The 20,462-nt window shown below is 51.5% G+C and overlaps 1 protein-coding gene across 2 annotated transcripts in view; it reads right to left on the reverse strand.

The window, feature by feature from the left end:
- Window positions 1-2,091: 2,091 nt before the first annotated feature.
- Pcnx2 (pecanex 2) overlaps window positions 2,092-20,462 on the reverse strand; it is a 150,624-nt gene continuing 132,253 nt past the window's right edge. For both annotated transcript variants that reach the window (NM_001427189.1, XM_087594719.1), the window contains 6 exon segments: window positions 2,092-2,897; window positions 4,019-4,461; window positions 10,313-10,491; window positions 11,970-12,244; window positions 12,787-13,017; window positions 14,180-14,324. In NM_001427189.1, coding sequence (NP_001414118.1) covers window positions 2,721-2,897; window positions 4,019-4,461; window positions 10,313-10,491; window positions 11,970-12,244; window positions 12,787-13,017; window positions 14,180-14,324 — 1,450 coding nt within the window. In that variant the 3' untranslated portion in view covers window positions 2,092-2,720.

Raw genomic sequence — 20,462 nt, forward strand, 5'->3', positions numbered from 1 at the left:
TGGAATAAGATGGCGGAGAACCACCGGGAGACAGACCGATGGAGCCCTTGCCGCTGCCTCTCTCTTAGCAGGTTAGACCACCATCTGCTTCGTACACAGTGGCTTGAAAATCCTTTCCTTCTTGTCTCTGAATGAAGGTAAGCTCATGTGTGCAGGCCACAGGGCTTGTAAGTGGATAATAAAGCGTCTTGGGCACTCCTGGCCCATGGGGAGGCTTCTAGGAAAACTACAGATTCATCTGCTCATTTGGTCCTCGTTCCTCGGAGCACGGAAGCCCTGGGAACAGTGAGGTGGACCTGTCCTCTTCCCATTGAGATTGGGGTTCATTGAGGATGGGGTTGACCCATGTGTGCCATCTGCCCACACTGTAACACAGGGGCTTGGGACAGAATGACACCAAGTGGGAACTGGCTGCATAAACAGAGTGTGTCCCACGTCAGGTATAGACAGGGGGACGGCCACCAATTTTAGACAAGTGTTTTGTCAGAGTCAGACACTGCACAGCCTGGTGCTGCCGCTGTATATCATTCTTTAAAAGAGAAATGCTTTTGTTTGGTGTCAGCTACATTCAGACAGCACTTGAGCCACCAGGGTGTGAAGTGTCATCCGGACCTGTACTTCCACCAGGGCGGGTAAGGCTCTTCGACGCGGGACTCCCTCCTGGGAGGACCTGAGCAACATGTCATACATTCACATCTTATAATTAAAACCAGAGATGTGCAAATTCCGTCCCTCAGGGTTCAAGGAACCCTGCAGAAGAGGAGGCAGAAAGGCTGTGAGAGTCGGGGGTCATGGAGGGCACCAAGAGAACGAGGGCCCCTAAACCAACACGATCAAAGCCCCTATGAAGTCACAGCCAGCACAGCCCGCATAGCACCAGGTCCTCTGTGTGTATATATTATGGCTTCCAGTGCTTTTGTGGGATTCCTGAGTGTGCAAACAAGTGTGTCTCTGATTCTTGTGTCTTCTCTTGGGCTCTTTTTCTTCTCTTTGTTTTGTCCAGTTCTGATGTGTTAGTCTTTATATTATATATTAATTAAAATCTCTTAGAAACCTGTTTGTTTTCTAACGAGAGACAGAATGGATCTGGATGGGATGGGAGGTAGGGAGAAACTGAGAGGACAAGAGAGGGAAATCGTAATCAATATATAATACGTGAGAAAAAAAATCTATTTTCAATAAAGGGGGGAGTTTGAACCTGAGGTTAACTCAGTGGGCAGAGGCTAGACTTCCGCGCAGGAAGCCTTGGGTTCCATCCCCAGCACCACGTAAGCTGGCGGTGGTGCGTACCTGCATGCACTCAGGGGGTGGAGGCTGATTAAGGTCATCCTTGGCTACCTGGCAAGTTTGAGATTCACCTGGGCTACACCGGACCCTTCCTCCACCCCCACCTCCCCCCAAAGTTATACAAGAAACAGAAAGCTAGGGTCATATCCTTAGTATTACTGAACAGCGTCAAGGGGCCCGAGAGTGACTCCAGTGTCTTTCCTTGGTGGAGTTAGTGTGCACGCCCACTTCACAGCAGCTGTATCCCTCCATGGGCAGGATGCAGCTGTGAGCCTGTCTAGGTGGGCGGGCCTGGTACCTATTGCAATTAACTCTTTCCCTACCAACTGGGCTCTTCTTTTGTGGGTGCCAGGCAGCAGCCAGCTGTGCTCCCAGACACGTGGTTTTTCTCTCTGATTTCAGGTAGGGGGTGCGCCCCCAGCTCAGAGCTAGCCATTTAGCCCCGAGTACTGGCAGGCTGCCCAAGGGAGTTTCAGGAAGAGGCCAGGCCGAATTTGATTTAGTGAACCTGAGAACTGCAGTGGGTCATGCCAGCGTCTCAGATGTGCAGCTGCACGGAACCCAGACATTTTATTTCTAGAGAATATAGAAAGGTGACCTGTCTCTGCTCCAGGATGGCAAGAGGCTCTACCCCAAAGACCAAGGCAGGTAGCACCTAAGGTGTACCTAAGGTATGGTGTCTGAGGTTGTCCTCGGGCTTCTATGTGCTAATGAAAACACACACACACACACACACACACACACACACACACGAGTCTTTCTCAGAGTACGGGAGATGCGTTTGGGGAGGACAGTAGACAGCCGTAACTGTAAACATTTTAATCCCTAAGACAAAGGTGTGTGCAAATGTGTTCATGTACAGTAGAGCTGGGTCAGCTTGGAAGACGGAGCATGCATTCCTGGGAAGCACGCAGGGGTCCTGGGCGCCCCAGAGCTGGAGAGAGGATCGTATTGCCTCTAAACTCTCATCTTGGACCAGTGCACCACCAGGCTGTTGTTGGTGACTTGCATTTACATCTGTGCAGAGGTGATAAAAGAATGAGGCAGGCTCGAGGGCCTCTGACCTCCCGCTGCTGTCCTAGGAGCTGTGACTCCTGTGCTCTCAAACGGTGACAGCAGTGTGTAGAATGCCAAAGAACGTAGCATGCAGCTGGTCTACTTTAACCAGCGCGGGAAGGAGCTAGTCACGGGCCCCACACACTCTAGAGGTTTCAAGATATAACATGGCTTTTGTGAGACGTGTCCGACTTCCAAGCGGTGCTTGAGGGAGGAGGTACAATGTCTTCTCTTCAACCCCCACGGTGTGCGAGTGTTTTCAGAACCTGAGATAACGTTATCGTTTTCTAGAACTGTTCTCCCTGGCCCTCAGGAAGAACCACGTGGCTTTGGCGCAGGGGGAAGAGTCGCCATTTCTCCACCAGACGCGTGTTCCACTACTGCTCGTCGGAGGTACTCTGCTGGGAAGCCGTGTCATCCAGGCCCATGTCTTCCTGGCTTGCTCTCCGGCACAGCACCCCCCGTGGGTTCTCCCCTGCAGCCTCTGCCAGGCGTCCATCTTGAAGCTGCCCCTGTTCTGGGCTGTCGATGGGTTCACACGGCTCTGAGAAGTGCTTCAGAGACAGAGAGAACAGACAGTTCAGCCTATGCTCACTTCCTGGGTCTCCTGAGTCACCCACCACCAGACATAGGAACTGAGGCCAGCGTGGCTGCATGCTTTGAGGGTGGGCTCTTAACACTGGTCGGAGGACAGTACTGAAATGACGGTGTGCCACCAAGCTGCGTGTCTACACGGGCTCTGAACGTGGGGCTTTGCTCAGGAGACTTGCCCCAAATCCAAAGGTGGCTCGAGGGCATGGCCTGTGTACGCCTGACTGAGACGCTTCGAGCCCCTCTGCACCCACCCCGTCCTGGTACCGATGCTGCCACTGCAGATTCAGCTCAGCAGTGACACAAGAGCCCTGGGACCCAGGATGCCCAGAGCCCTAAGGACCTGTCGTTCTTGCTAGAGATGGAAGAGGAGAAGTGCCAGAACTCTGGGAGTAGGCCCATAGTTTTAGCAGATGGGACAAGAAAGGAAAGAGAGAGATTCAGGGACGTTTTATTTAGGTAATTAAACTCACAGAAGCCCCTAGGGTCACGAGTGCCTTCTCTTTGGCCAGGAAACATAGACTTGCCTGGGCTTCGCCTTAAGTAATCTTTTGCCTTGCTCTGTTCTTTCTTTCCTCACATAGTGTGTGAGAGAACTTCCTAGTGTTTGTCACCTGTGAATCCCAGCCGGTCAGCTAATGCCGGTTAGCATGGCTTCTGGGCGAGTAGCGTCTTATCTTATTGAATCTTTTAAAACTCTGTTTCTGGGATGACACACTTGGAAGTGGTTGGCCATCTTTAAAGTTGGGAGCCCATGACAATTTAACTCCTCCAGTGCCTACTCCTGTCTTTTCTTCTCCCTCAGGCCATGCTGGCCTTGGGAAGGAGGGAATCGTGCTTCCATAGAATGGGTGAGGGGAGGCATGCCCCCGTTCTTGGGCTTCTGGCTTATGGAAAGAATTATGTTGGGGTACACTGAGCCACCCTGATGATGCCGATGGGGCTTGTGACCCGAAGGTTGGGTCTTTTATTTGCTATAGAGCAGCCTGCCCTGGAAGGAGGCAAGGGGATTTGGCTGGTGGGTGGGAGCCCTGGGCCCTGGGATGCCCTCCTTGCCTGCCTCCCATTCTGGCACAGTCCTTACCCGAGCAGCAGCCCTAGCGGAGGGACCCATCACAATGTTGACGCTACTGGATGACTGGGTGTCACTGGTGTTGCCTCCCTCTGCAGCGGAGAGTCCAGATATGACAAGTGCACTGGAGAAGCTCCTTTTGCCAAAGAGGAAGCTGAGAGTAGAACTGGTCGAAGAGCCCAGGCTAGACTGGATGAGTGCCTCGGCCTGATGTTGGATACCCAGGTAGGGGCCTGTGGTGAGGACGGGAGGTGGCTGGGAGTGCAGAGATCCAGCGGAGGTGTTCAGGGAGGGCCGGCTGCCTGAGGGTCTCTGGGCTAGCTCATGCACAGATGTGGATGTCTGAAGGAAGGCCTGGTGGCTCTCCAGGATGGGACCTGAGGAGCTCAGAGTAGGTCGCCTCTGGCTTATCGCTGAGTGTGCCTGGACGGACTGGCTTCTGCCCTTCCTTCTGCCTGTGAGAGAGAGCAGAGCATGTGGTCAAGCCTGTAAGTACTTAATAAATATGGGGGCAGGATTGGCTCCTTTCCATTATTAACAGGTTAATCTGACAAGGTAGCACCCTCTTGAACCAATCCCCACAAGAACCACATCTTGGCTCAGTGGGCTCACCCTGTGTGCCGTTTCCCATGACTGAGCTCAACTCACGCAACTGCCCCACCCTGGCTTTGCGGCCAGGGCCATGGCTTCAAGACATGAACTTTGTGAAAATGTTTCCTATGCGAATCATCAGAATGCTTTTAGATGTAGAATTTAATTTCAGGGGACAGCAGACGCTGGGTAGGTACGTTACCAGGCTTTATTCTGTTATTTAAAATGTATTGTTTGTCGACTGTGTTCATTGAAATATTTTTCCTAAGTGTGTGTGTGTGTGTGTGTGTGTGTGTGTGTGTGTGTGTGTATGTGTACTTGTGTGCAGTGCCCTCGGAGACCAGAGTTGGTGCCCTGGGGCAGCTGTGAGATGTCTGATATGGGAATTGAACTCTGGTCCTTTGTAGAAGCAGTAAGTCCTAACCACCGAGCCATCTTGATAGACTCCAGTGAAACCTTTCTTTTTTTTTTTTTTTTTTTTTGTTCTTGTTTTCGGAGCTGGGGACCGAACCCAGGGCCTTGCGCTTCCTAGGCAAGCGCTCTACCACTGAGCTAAATCCCCAACCCCCAGTGAAACCTTTCTGATGTTGTGTATGACCACTTCCTGTCCAGGAAACTGATACCAAACCAAGAGAGGGGTAAGAGCTCTGGGGTTCTGTAATACAGTGTGGTAACGTCTCATAGCAACTGGATAGAAGAGTCTAAAGGCGCCTCATGTTGAAATGACTGCGGTAGGAGGGGCCACACATGCTAATTACCCTGGTTCGACCATTTCTTCAGGGGGACACACATCAGAATGTCATCGTGCATCCCATAAACATGGCTGATCAAGAAATAAAACCTTTTTAAATCTTAACAACAATGCGTTATTGCCTCAGGTGGGCAGGTATACCAGTACCTGTGTGGTATTGTGGACATCTGCACAGCCTGTGCTCAAGAAAGCTGTGTCCACCCAGAGGGACCCAGCAAGTGTGGGGACTGACCATTCAGCCTTTGGTCACAGTGATGGTGTGCTCCTTCCCAAAGGGCTTTTATTCCTCTGGGCTGTGAGAATGGGAGTCTCAACTTGAGGTAATGTATGGGGTCCCCAGAACTGGTGCTGGCTTCTCTGGGCTGAATGGACTGGGGCCTGTCTGTCTTGAGCACAGGGGAATGTGGCCTTGGGCCTGAAGGTCCCTGCCAAGAAGCCAATTGGCTATGGCTTCTTCTAAAATGTGACTATTATGAGCAAGGAAAGGCCAAGCATCTGTGATTTCTAAAGCTGATCTCTGTCTAAAACCCTCCACAAGTCAGTGTTCTTCACCCGCGCTGGGCAGGGCCCTCTGCTGATCCAGAGAGCAAAGGGAGAGATACCTACAGAGTTTCCAAAGAGAGCTATACAGAGTCCATGCAAGACAAAGGACCCTCAGCAGTCCTGAAGTTCAGCTCCTCTGTGTGTGAGGTATACATGCATGCACTTTCACATGTGTACCCGTGTGTGGAGGCCAGAGCTGATGCCAGTGTCCTCCTCTATTGCTCTCCATTCCAGGGTGACTAGCCATCGAGCATCAGGGATCCTTCTCTCCACCCGCCTCACAGGGCTAGGACCAAGGACTGCTATTGCTCCCGGCTTTTACATGGATGCTGAGGCTGTGAACTTGGACCCAGGCTCAGGCAGCATCACACGGACTGAGCCATCTCCCCATTTACGCCTCGCGTGCTCCTTCAGCTTTCCGGTGATCTTTTTTTTTCCTTCCAATTTTAATTTTACAAACAAACAACACTGAGCACCAAGGAAGCTGTTAAAATCATCTGTGCTTCCCAGACTCATTATTTTACAATTAACTTATTTTTCCAACGGCCGCATCACCACATCATGAGCCTTTCTAGGGAAAACCTCCAGACCTGAATGGAAACACGGTGTACGTTATGATCCGTGGTTCATGACGATTGCTTTGTCTTCGGTCATTAGCTGGGAGGTTGTGGCGAGAGTCCTTAGTGGTATAAAGTGGCAACCCTTCTCTCTGGTGAGGGACTCCGACTACTGTTGGGTTTGTATCCGCTTGTGGTAAGTAGCTCACCAGGCTCACAGCAAGGCCATCTCTCCCGTGACATTTACTGTTTAGTGAGACAGGATGGTTCTGGCTTGTGAGAACCTGTGTGAGGTTGACACATGGAACTCCTTGCAGCGGGCACGAGTGCCAAGTGCCCAGTATGCCAGCAGTAGCTGCTTCAGTGTGGTGGCCTGGGCTGGCCTGGGCTGGCCTGGGCTGGCCTGCTTATTAGGATTCTGGCCAGGCATCAGTGCTCTGGGCTTCTGACAAAGGATCAGAACTGGAACAAAAGAACCAAGAACTGGAACCAAGGCAAGGAGCAAAGTCAGAGTGGAGCAGTCATGGGAGCTGAGCCCATCGTGGTGGGGAGGTCGCGTGTTAGAGGTGAGCCCATCGTGGGGAGTGGTACATAGGAGGGAAGTCTGTCAGTCAGTGGAGTGGTACAAGGTCCTGCTAGAACTGTCCACTCACTCCCGCTGAGCGACTGACTCCCTTCTACCTCGCCCTGCCCAGAGGCATGTTCCTCACCCTTGCCCGGCTGCATGTCTCTCTGTTACATGATAGCTGACAATTTTGATTTGAAGAACTGGCTCCCCAGGCTGGTGAGTGACATCTGGTTGGTGATGCTGTTTTGGGAGGCTGAAACCTTTGGGTGGTGGTACCTCCCTCCCTAGAAGAAGTGAGTCGTGGGGAGCTGGGCAGACCTTGAAGTTTACTGCCCAGCAGCCTCCCCCCGGAGCACAGTCTGCTACTCTGATGACCAAATGCAGAACCCAACCTGCAGACTGAGCCTGCGTGTTCCCCACCACGATGGACTCTCTCCCCCCAGTTAGTCGACTGTGTTTCTTTGGGAAGAGCAGGACCTTGTGTGCTTCTGGAGGCGATGGAAGAGAATCACAGCCAGTAGCTCTTTCTTTGAGTGGGGAAGGTGCACATCTCCTCTCCTCCGTTCTTGCTGGGCTCAGCTGCAGTGCCCAGTTCCCCCATCTTGCTAGGACAGGAAGGGATCTTGGCTATCTACCATGCTCCTGTCCCCATTCCTACCCACAGCGGGGGAGGGGCTCCTTCAAGAGGAGTGAATTGTCAGCTCTACCCACCAGAGGGAAGGTCACTGTCAAGTGGGTCCCTTGACAGCCAGGGGGCAGGACAGGGCTGTGGCAGGCAGGGATGTAGCCAGAGGTACAGTGTGTGGGCATCCTGGGGCTCAACACTGTCAGGGCTGGGACACCGTAGCAGGTGAAGGGAGGAGACGCTGGAGAGGAGCAGAGGCTCCCGGACTATCCTTTCTCCTCTGAATCCCAGCTCTGCTGTTTACTAGCTGGGTACCTTGGGAGCAATGACTTGCCTTCTCTGTGCCCCATATCACCCTCTGGGAAGGGAAGTCAGAGCACCCCTAAAGGCCTAGGGTCATGGAGAGTGTAAAGGACCCTGGGTAAATACGGCCCTCATATGATGTGCCAAGATGAGCACTGTGCCAAAAGCCTCTGCAGCAAGGTGCAGAGGCCACAGGGGATGCAGAACAAAGGAGCCACCACAAGTGAGGTCAGGGCTGGGAGAGCCTCAGCCCAGGACTGATGAGATTCAAGGGCTGGGAGCCCAGGCTCTGGGGTCCTTCACCAGTGTGCTTCTTTACCTACAAGTTCAGAGGTGGGCTGGGCTCAGCAGAATAGTCTTAAGAAGCAATAATCAAAAACCACTGCCTGCTCTAGCCTTCCTGATATCTTGCGCCAACACAGGCCCTCCACGTCCTGCACTGTCCACCTGCAGAGCTGGTGGTAAGAGGGAGAGACACGACTGCCATAGCCTGGGTCTTGAACCAAGTAGGACATCCGGACTCTGCAGCTTCAGCAGCTGAGGGCACTGCTCGGCCCTGAAAAGGCAAAGGCATTCATCCCTTCACCAAGAAGGGCCTGCCAGGGCCTCTGATACACTCTGACCCTCTCCAGCCTTGCTCTGGCCAGATGTGTCAGCAGCAGGGACAAGAAAGTGCAGGCGCTAACAGGTTTTCCTGGAAATCACCCGTGTGTCCTTGAAACATGTTTGCCCCATCAAATCAAAGACTACAGAAGCAGTGTGGACCCCTGGGCATCTGGGGACCATGGCACTGTGCTGGGCTCAGGGAGGCAGCACTAATGGGTGGTGGGGCTGTGTTGGCTTCGTAGCAGCTGGCTGTGGCAGCTTTGACTTTTCCTCTCCTCCCACTGTTCACTTGCTGTGCCATCAATCACCCACCTACCAACTTTCCTGTTATCTACTGTCCATCTCCTCTATATAGTCCCCAGTTCTCACCTTTCCTCAGGTGTGTACCTGTTAGCTACCACCTCTCTCATATATATCATCTCTCTATGTATCATTTTCTAATCTATAATTCCTTAATTATATAATCGATATTGATCATCTATTGATAAATGCCATTTAGAGTACCTATTATCTGTAATACTTTTCTTCCTACCTATCATGTCAACTATCTTCAGGTAACTATCAACTGTATATCTTCTATCTATCTATCTATCTATCTATCTATCTATCTATCTATCTATCTATCTATCTATCTATCATCTATCAATCATCTATCATCTATCAATCATCTATCTATCTCTATCTATCTATCTATCTAGCAATCAATCATCTATCATCTATCATCTATCAATCATCTATCACTATCTATCTATCATCTATCTATCTGTATACCTTCTATCTTTATCTCTATCTGCAGTCTATCTCTCTATATCTATATCTATGTATCTATCCATCCGTCCTCTACCCATTACCTTTGACACCTCTGTATCTATGATCATCTTCCAACCATCTGCCTGTTACCTATTTTCTCTCAAACATGTATCTGGTCACCTTTTCAGGCCCCACCCCACCCCTAGCCAGCCAACCACCCACATTCACATAATCTCACATTTTTGTCTCCCCATCCCCACCTTGCTGTGGGCACTCTCAGGAGGTGGGCAGTGCCCTGCTGACCCCTCTGGTGCAGAGCTATAGTGGTATATAGGTGCTTCTTACACACCTTTAGAAGTTAGAGAGAGGGGGAGGGGAAGGAGAGGGCGAGGGAGAGGGAGGCTGAGGGCAAAGAGTGAAAATGCTGAGGGGCTGCCCAGCAGAGAACCATAGAGCACCAGGAAGTGCAGCGCAGAGACACAGATAGAGCACCAGGCAGCAGCAAGGTTGCCTCCCTAGGTTGTGTCCTGTGTAACTCCTTGTCCCCTCCTCACCCAGTCAGCACCAGAGCCTTGTCTATATGCTATAGTGTGTCCCACAGCTAATAGAAATAAGTGTAATAGGTTTAGACTTGGCTCCTAGGCCTTTCCTTTGCTCACTCAGATTGCACCCTTCTACCCTGGTTCTTTCTACTTTGGCATTTTCGTGGTCACAAAGCATCTGAGGAGCAGAAGACCGCCTACAGACAGAAAAGGACGCCACGCAGGTCTAGGACTCCAACCTGTCACACCCAGGATACATATGGTGGGACAGTACTGAGAGAGACAAAGAGTGAGCAGCAAGTCTGGTGGGCAGGGAGACAGACAGAAAAACGGCTGCCCGAGGTAACGGACACATGGGTAGATGAAAGTTGGATCCATCCAGCCAGAGGGCATCAGTTGTGTAAATCCAACAGACACAGCTACTGACCCTGCGTGCCCTGTGCAGCAAAGAGGCCCTGGAGATTACTCACCTGCCCTCGGAGCCTCTCCACGGGGTGAGGCCCACTGCTGGGTGCCTCCTTTCCTGGGTTGTTCTGTGCTGCTGTCCCGGCTCTCACCACTGGGGGCGTTACCGCCTGGTGGTACAGCTCCTTCTCCATCTTCAATGTTGCCACCGCTCCTCTGGCCCACACTGCAGTCCTTCCTCATCCTGTGGGAGGGATGGGAGCTTCAGGGTCTCACCAACACATCTCTCATACAGCCACACACCACACAGCGACATCCGCTGAGACGGTGGCTTCGGGAGATTGTGCCACCAAGTGATGAGAGGTCGACCTGTGCTGTGCAGCTCTGATGTTCTGCAGGCCGGATCCCCATTGGAAGTGACACCCAACTATATCACTGGTCCCCAACCCTAGCCATGAGTGAACCGAGTGGACGGGCACTGTTTCCAGGTAGACAGCACCTCTGGAGTGCAAGGGAGGAAGGGGTTCAGTGTGTAATAAACGAATAGGCAGGCCAGGGTGAAGAAGCGTCAGTCTGGACCCATCAGGAGTGCAGGCACACTGGAGCAAAGCTCAGGATGGCGCCAGCAGTCAGAGGCTCATCATTGCCTTGGGAAGAAGACAGCACTGAAGGACATGCCGGAAGGTTCAGGTTTGGCTCTCTCTGGCAGCCAGACACTTTAAAACACCCATGAGAGCTGGGAAATGGCTCAGTCAGACAAGTGTTTGATGTGCAGCATAAGCCTGAGGACCAGAGATGACCTGCGAAGCTCCCCTGTAAGAAAGTTGGGTGTGGTGGTGTGCGCTTGTAATCTCAGTGGTGGGTATGTGGTGGTGTGCGCTTGTAATCTCAATGCTGGGTAGGTGGGGACTGGCAGATCCCTGGATCTCACTGGCAAGCCAGTCGAGCCTAATTGGTGGGTTGTGGGCCAATGAGAGACATTGTCTTAAAAAAACCAGAAAGAAGGGACTCTACAGTTTTGTCTTTTCAGTGCTACATGTATGGGTGTACCTCAACATGCATACACACACATACACACACACACACACACACACACACACACACACACAGAGGAACACACATGCACTCATGCATGCATGTAAGCCTACACTCATGCATGCATGCACACACAAGCACACATCAAACATGCAAACATGGACACACATGCAAACACTCATGCATGCATGCACACACATACATGCATGTATACACATGCATGCATGCATACACATGCACACACATGTGCACTCACATGCACACACAATGATGAATGATACCCAAAGAATGATAACCGAGGTTGTCTATTGGCCTCCATATTCAATTGTACAAAGACATACACACACACACACACACACACACACACACACACACACACACACACACAGAGGCATACACATGAACATACACACAAACAAGATAAAAATAAGACATAAAAGTACCCACACTCCCTCAGACCAGGCTGAGGGCAGACATGACTTGGGCCTGAGGGTAGGAAAGTGACTCTGTGTGTATGACATTCCCCGTTGATCCACCTGGAGTGGGTGACCTGTTAGGGGTCACTTGGGCACAGCAGGTTCACTCACATAAGACAACAGCGACTACCACCATCATGTCGCTGAGTCTGGAGCTCAGCTCCACACTCTCCTCCCCGGTGCCCGGGCAGAGGCCTCTGGGAAGTCCTACCTCAGCCACCTCGTCTGGAACCATGTCCTCACGCGGTTCAGTGTGATAGGTCCGCCCCAGACACTCTGCAGCTGCTTGTGGGTGCCCAGGTAGGACGTGGTCAATGGGGAGACATACATGGGGTAGCCCAGTGGCTGGTCACAGGACGAGTTGATGAGGTTTCGCAGGACCTGCTTGTTGTTCTGGATGCTCCCGCGCTCGGGGTTGCGGTTGCGCAGGAAGATGAGCTCCTGCTGCTGCCCTGCCCAGAGTCCCCGGACGCACTCCTTGTTCACCTGTAAGCAGGGGTGGGGGTTGGGAGAAGCACAGGGCCCCTGGCTCTCGGTCTGGGGTTTAATCCGTGGAGAGTGGGTGTGGTTTTAGGAAAGGGAGTCTGGGGGTGTAGCACGTGGTCTAAGGCCTTTGTCTCAGTTCTGAAAATGACATCATGCTCATGGGGGACACTTAGGGAAAGTAACAAGGACATCAGATCTTTCTCTTAGTCCCATGCATAGAAGGGCCGTGAGGAAAAGGGACACCAAGGAACAGGAATCAGAAAGTTCTGGGACTTTCAAGTGGGCATGTCCAATGGGCACACATATCCTACATCATAACTTAAGACATAAGAGGTTTTAAAAGAAAAACACAAAAACAAAACAAAACTGTGAATATGGTTCTCTAAGGAGGGGACAACTCCAGCTGGGAACCGAGGCCTTCAGACTGCTTCCCTAGCCCGCCTCTCTCTGCTGGCCATGGCTCCTCTGACCTAGGGACCAGTAGCGTCAACTGCATCCTCTGTCTCCTTGCTCCCTGGCAGTGGACGGGGCCCGTGGCTCACCTTGATGACCTTGAAGCTCAGGAAGCCCCTATGGAGCATGATGACCTTGTACTCGTTGGCACCCTCATCCACCACGTGCCTCAGAGTCAGCAGCTCCTCCTTGTTGGACAGCACCGCTCCTCTCCAGGCTGGATCTCCCTCGTGGCAGATCACCACCTTCTTCTCGAAGGACTGGATGGCCTCATAGAGAATTTCTGGGTCTTCATATTCGTCGGGGCAGGTGAACTGGTCCTGGTAGGGAGAGCCCAGGTGGGCTCAGTGAGGCCAGAGCTGCTGGTTCTGGGTGAGGGCAGAGGGGGACTTGCAGTGGCCTCCAGGGCCACACATCCTCCTCATTCCCCCCACAACCCCACCGTGTTACTGAATCCTAAGCAGTGTGTGCAGGGCATCTCCACTCATTGTCCTCAGTCAGCGTGGGGTTAGAGCTGCACTGCTCAGGCCTCTGACAGTTAGGTCAAGCCCCTCTTCCTAGTGAATGGCCGCCTTCTCCTGTCATCTCCCATAAGAAAATGGCCGTAAGTTTAATGTCAAGTTTATTTAGACCATCTCAGTATTTCCAAAGCTAAGTCTTGAATAATTCCCAGGCTCTCTGGAAAGGAGGTACCATGCTTTACAAAGATTATATTTCTTATTAATTTGGTTTTTGTAGGTTTTTCTTTTTTGAGACAGTATCACATTCTGTAGCTGAGGCTGACCTAGAATAATTCATCATTTTAATTATTATTTGTATGTAATACACACCAGAAAGAGATGAAGGCTGGGTTGACTCTCTCTCTCTCTCTCTCTTACTCTCTCTCTCTCTCTCTCTCTCTCTCTCTCTCTGTGTGTGTGTGTGTGTGTGTGTGTGTGTGTGTGTGTGTGTGTTTGTGTGTGTGTGTGTGTAATTGCATGTAGAGGCCAGAGGGCAACCTTAGGTGTCTTCCTTTGCTGGCTGCCCACAATTTGTTGTTGTTCTGAAATAGGCTCTTTCTTATTGGCCACCAGTTTGGCTAAGCTGGCTTCTCAGTGACCCCTAAAGAACCTCTTGTCTTGGCGTCCACACCTAGGTTTACTACCTGGGTTCTATGCACAGCAAGCACATTACTGACTGAGGCATCATCTGACTGAGGCATCTCCCCAGCCTCAGTGTTCACTTTTCTCCTCACTGCTACCCAACAGTGGGCACAAACAACTTAAAGGTAGCAGTTCTCTGTTTCAGCTTATGGTTTAAGAGGATTCATGCCACACACTTCTTGGCTGAGTCGAGTCTAGGCCAGTGAGGAGGCACAGCATCCCTGGGTGGAGGATGGGGGAGGAAATTGCTCACCTCATGGAGGGCAGGGAGCAGTGTGATGGGGGTAGAATCTTTTTTCCAGTTTCAGATTAATCCTTTTTTTCAGAAGGGACTCTTTACCTGGTGCAGTTTCAGGGACATCCGGATAGCCGGAACGACGACTTTGTGTAGTAGGTCCATGTCAGCAAACACCCACTCATCTCGAGCTGTGACCCTGAAGTCGCCTTTGAAGAGGGCGTGTAGGCCATAGAGGAATGAGTCCAGGCTGTAAGACACAGTCACACTGTTGTGGGCTCACAGGCTGTAAGACACAGTCACAGTGCTGTGGGCTCACAGGCTGTAAGACACAGTCACAGTGCTGTAAGACAGTCACACTGTTGTGGGCTCACAGGCTGTAAGACATAGTCACACTGTTGTGGGCTCACAGGCTATAAGACAGTCACACTGTTGTGGGCTCACAGGCTGTAAGACACAGTCACACTGTTGTGGGCTCACAGGCTGTAAGACACAGTCACACTGCTGTTAAGAGAGTCACACTGTTGTGGGCTCACAGGCTGTAAGACACAGTCATACTGTTGTAGGCTTACAGGCTGTAAGACACAGTCACACTGCTGTAAGACAGTCACACTGTTGTGGGCTCACAGGCTGTAAGACACAGTCATACTGTTGTAGGCTTACAGGCTGTAAGACACAGTCACACTGCTGTAAGACAGTCACACTGTTGTGGGCTCACAGGCTGTAAGATACAGTCACACTGTTGTGGGCTCACAGGCTGTAAGACACAGTCACACTGCTGTAAGACAGTCACACTGTTGTGGGCTCACAGGCTGTAAGACACAGTCATACTATTGTAGGCTTACAGGCTGTAAGACACAGTCACACTGCTGTTAAGAGAGTCACACTGTTGTGGGCTCACAGGCTGTAAGACACAGTCACACTGCTGTAAGACAGTCACACTGTTGTGGGCTCACAGGCTGTAAGTCACAGTCACACTGTTGTGGGCTCACAGGCTGTAAGACACAGTCACACTGCTGTAAGACAGTCACACTGTTGTGGGCTCACAGGCTGTAAGTCACAGTCACACTGTTGTGGGCTCACAGGCTGTAAGACACAGTCACACTGCTGTAAGAGAGTCACACTGTTGTGGGCTCACAGGCTGTAAGACACAGTCACACTGTTGTGGGCTCACAGGCTGTAAGACACAGTCATACTGCTGTAAGAGAGTCACACTGTTGTGGGCTCACAGGCTGTAAGACACAGTCACACTGTTGTGGGCTCACAGGCTGTAAGACACAGTCACTCAGCACAGCTCATGACCTCTTCACTCCCACCAACATCTATGTCTCCAGGTTTAGGAATCACCTTCGGGGCTGAGGAGATGGTTCACTTGATAACCACAACCACAGGGTCCTTTCGCACAAACATGAGGTCCCGAGTTCCCAGAACCCACATTAAAAGGCCATGTGTGGTGTCGTGTGCTTGTGATCCCAGAGCTGAGGAGGCAGAGGTAGAATGGCCCTGGTTCTAGCCACACAGTGTAGCTAAATCAGTGAATTCCAGACCAAAGGAAGATTCAACCTCAAATAATATGGATGTAACAAGACTAGTAAGAGATGTATGGGCACACACGCACACACACACACACAGGCACATGCACACACACACACACACACACACACACACACACACACACACACACACACACACACAGAGTCTTCCTATATTTTAGACTGACACAGTATGGAAAGAAGAAAGGGAATTCTGAACTTTCCCCTGAATCCCTGGTGCCCGGTCCCACAGCTAGGTCTGAAGTATGTTAGTGCCTTAATGTAAGGCTGTCTCCCATCACCATAGGAACCACTGACATGATCTCTGTGTGTGGAAGCGAGACCCAGCTTGGAACAGGTCAAACACCTACACCAGAAAGGCAGGGCAGCAGGCTCACCCTCCCAAGCCACACTGGCTCTGCCACACACACCAGGGAGACTTCTCTTCTTTGAGATTTCAGGGCTGTGTTAATCGTAGTAGAAATCAGATTCTAACAGAATATAAAAAGAATGAAAAATAATCAAATGTCACCAAAGCATGGACTCAGGTTCTCAGAACATACATTGTCCTGTCCCCCTTTATTCACGACTAGGAGAGAGACAGGGTGATGAGGTTCTCACTTTCACATGTCTAGGTTTTCCAAATGACCTCCTCCCGTTCACAGAGCAGAATGAAGACCAGGAGATCACACAGGGGAAGTCACTCAGGGCCTGGGGCCTTTTCTGAGTGAACATGATGAGGGGGCTCAGGAAAGCCATATGTCCTGTATCTGGGGATCGGAAGGATGGTCTTCCTCTCCTCCACCTTAATGTCTGTACTACTCCTTCTCCTGAAATGCAAGGGTATGTGGCAAACAGGCTGCTGCAGCACAGCCAAGCTGCAGGAAGGCTGGTGCCATGGGCTGAGGCTGCCACAATGGAGTGACACCTGCCATCTGCTCCCTGGGTAACCTCTGGGGACAGCCCTGTTGTCGGAAAGGCAGTAATCATAAAGGTGGAGATGAGGTGCTAAGTCATGGGCAGGGTGAATGCAGGCAGGGAGTGGAGCTTCCACATTGTACACTCAATGTAGGAGGAAAAACTCCCTTTAGATGTCGGAACGAGGGGACAGTACCAAGGGAGACTTGACGAGGCACCCAGATCTAGATACAACTGCAGGCCATTGCTCCCTCCCATGCCTTACTAAGACACCCATGCTCCCACCTGACGGTCTCTATAGACTTCTGTTATTAATTCTCTTTGCCGAGATAAGGTCACACCGCGGTGCTTACGGCTGTTCCATTAAAGTGGCTCTCCACATGAACCAGAGCCCAAGCGCAAACCCCTCCAGCCTGGGAACTCACCCCCTGACCCCTCACATTGCAGAGTTCTGATGGGAGGTGTTTCATAATTCTCTTTTCCCCTGGAGGGAACAGAGAAGACGAAGGTATCCGGCGAGTGGGCTGGAGCAAAGTAGGGCAGGGCGCGGAGCAAAGTAGGGGAGGGCGGGGAGCAAGGAGCGTGGAAAGCTCAAGAACCCCCAAAGTGAATTTGCATTTGGAGCTGTGTCCTTTTAAGCTTCTACTGAGATCGTGTGTAGGTAGGATCTCTGAGCTGGGTGGTAGAGACAGTTGTCCCTCGGCTCACTGGGCAGCCAGGCTAACCCACAGAGGGAGGCCCAGGCCACTGAAAGAAGTTTCTAAAGCAATGGCGGATGGTGCCTCGAGGATGGCAGCAAAGGTTGTGCCCTGGCTTCCGCATACGTCGGCACACACGTGTGCACCTGAATACATGCACACCTTGACTGGACTGAGAACACTCTCACCCAGCTGGATCCGGGCTGTCACTGCTGTGAGACGGAGGCACACAGCAGAGACAAGCTTTCTTTCCGGGAGACTGAGGTCTTCCCCCCCCCCCCCCCCCCCGCGTGGGAGGAAAGAACTAGATCTGGCTCTGACTCCTCCCCTTCCTGTTACTACTTTGCTCCTCCCCTTCCTGTCTGACCGGTCCTACCATGCTGTTCATGTCGTGATGGATTTGAAACCATGAGCCAAAATAAATCCTTCCTTCATTGAACATGATCTTATAGGTGTTCTGATCACAGAATTAACCCCGACCCACCTAGCCTGGTTATCACCTATGTTCTCTCCATGGCGGCTGTCAGTCACAGGGATTGAGCCCACAGGGGAGACTATATCTGGGGACAACTTTGACATTACAACTGATGCAGGGACCCTTGGTAGAGTCTGTGGTATAAAAGCAACTCAGAACAGCCACGCAAGGAACTGCTCTAGGTCCAGTGTTGAAAACCCCCAGGCCTACTGAGAAAAGAGAACAGTGCTTAAGTTGGGGTTATCTAGTGCCAAAGAATGGCCGCTTGGGGTCATCAGCTGGGTTTAGGCCTTAGGCTTTGGGGAAGCAACTTTACCACAGGGATAGTTTCTGCAGGTCTCATCAATGTATGCCTAGCCCAGACTGACTTGTTCTGCATTCCAAGTAAGCTGCCACCCTCCACACTGCTATAGCCAGGCTTCTGGAAGAGCGTCACAGCAAGCGAGGAGCAGGCACAAACAATGAGTTGATTCACCGCTGCCTACGGGTCAGCCATAGGGGATACCCAGCACTCAAGATCTCAGCCTGTGTCACCAAACCAGGATTGGACAGGAGACCTGCTGCAGGACTGCAGTGAGCTCTCTTCCTGTGTGTCTTCCTTCCTCTGTGACATCCACGGACAAGGCATTGACTTCACCCTCACACCAGTTCCCTGAGCACAATGGTACAGATGCCCAGTGCCCAGTGCCACCTCTGTGCAGGGGCTGCACTGGCTGGTCATGTCTTATCCTTACACCCTCAAGATAGCCACTGGAGATACAGTTAGCATGAAAGGGGATTGGAAGGTTAGGGCAGTGGGTGTGAAGGGGGAGAATCAGAACCCAGAGTATGACAATGCTCTAAGCAGCCCAGGGACAAGCTCCAGACATAGTTGGTTTTAAGGTACCCAGCTGGAACATCCTTCCCAGACCCCCAGCTCAGGCGTGTGGGAGAGCCCTGCTCCTTTAGGCTTCAGGGGAGCCATGACAGTAAAAGCGTGAGACGTGGCCTCCTGCGAGTCATCCTGCGGTTTCTTCCCTTTGGAGCAGCCTGCAGTATTCCCGCCCCACACCAACACTATAGGTGTTCCTGTTAAAGAGGCCAGTTCAGCTATTCCCTTCTCACCGTGGTGGATTTGAAACCATGGTCCAAAAGATCCTTGATTCTTTCAACTGGTGCCCAGGGATGTTTTGATCACAGTAACAACAAACAAAACAACCCACAAACCAAAAACCAAAACTTAACACAATTCCTGACTAGCCTGACCCTGTCGTCATCCGTGCCCATCCATGGTGGCGCTCAGCTGATGGGATCTGGTGTGTGATAGAGCCCATTGGGTTCTAAAATGAAAATATTTCCAGAGAGACTGGCTTGCTCCTGGACAGTGAGTAATACCCGGAATGCCCTGTTTGTCTTGGTCTTCAGGGCTGGTGCCTCCCCAGGAATGATCAAATGTGATCCAGAACCGCCCATACCCCCCTTCCCTCTCCCAAGTCCTCCTGTCTCTGCCTCTCAGCACTGGATCTCAAGCGATGCCATACCCAGGTTTGTGAGGGGGTAAAGGGCTCTGAACTTGGGTCCTCATGTTGGTCGGTGAGCACTTTACCCCAAGCTTTACTTTTACATTGTGAGGTAGAGAGCTCCAAGACAGGTTGGGGACAATTCCCAATGTGTTAGCATTCATATTTTCCTGTAGGGGTCTATGGCTGAAGTTGAGAGATGCATGTCTGTCCTAGTGACGGTGACACTGAGGGTGAATGGTGGAAACCACTCCAAATGACCCATTTGGGCAGGAGAGGACATGGTGTCACTCCAAAGGGCACAACATTCCTGAGTTTAGACCATATGGTACCAGAGCCATGATATAGCCAATGCCCCAGCAGCTTCTAGCACCACAGCCTGAGCCAGGACATGGTAACGCAGATGCTGGGCAGGGGGAGTACATGATAGATACTCAGGACTAGCTGAGGAGCTCCAGGACTCGCTCCTTTGCTCCTTCCTCACTCCTTAATTTCCCCCAGTGCTAGGACTCCAACCTAGGTTCTCCTACATGCTAGACAAGTACCTACCCATGAGCTCTACCTGCAGCCCTGACTTCCTTCTGTCTGTCAAACTTAAGTGCTCCCTCCTGTACCATGATTCTGATTTCAGCTGACGACCTGCTGTCATTCCCTAAGTCAGGAGCTTGCATGACCCCTCAGGTCCCTCCTGCCCCCAGCTCTGAGTACTAAAGATGAGGACACACAATAACCACTGACGCCCACTGTCTGAGGGGATGGATGTCACTAGTTTAGGCTGTCTTAGCTGGAAAAGTGGGGACAGCAGGGCCAAGCACAGCTTGTCCGTGACAGACCTGCTCAGGGGCCAGAGGGTGAAAGGGGCTGTCACTGTGATGGGATAATGAATGTTTCACAAGCATTAACTATGCCAGGCACTGGGCAAAAATCTATAGGCGGACTCACAACCAGTTTATTTGCTGACAGGGCCTCGTGTAGCTCAGGCTGGCCTTGAATTCACTGTTGTAGCAGTGGACAACCTTGAACTTCTGCTCTTCCTGCCTCTACTTCACAAAGTGCAGGAATTACAGGTGTGTGTCACCATGCATGGTCTAGGTGGTGCTGGGGATAGAACCCAGGGCTTCGGGCATACTAGGCGAGCTTTTACCTACCTTCTCAGCCCAATTCTTTCAACCTGGAAGGTCTGAGACCTGGAGCCCCTGAGTTCCAACTGCTCATAGTAATATTTCCAATGGAACGGTCTAAAGTTTACGATGACAAGAAACATTC

The sequence above is a fragment of the Rattus norvegicus genome, chromosome 19, assembly GCF_021556685.1.
Source record: "Rattus norvegicus strain SHRSP/BbbUtx chromosome 19, alternate assembly SHRSP_T2T, whole genome shotgun sequence".
In the NCBI taxonomy this organism is placed as follows: domain Eukaryota; kingdom Metazoa; phylum Chordata; class Mammalia; order Rodentia; family Muridae; genus Rattus; species Rattus norvegicus.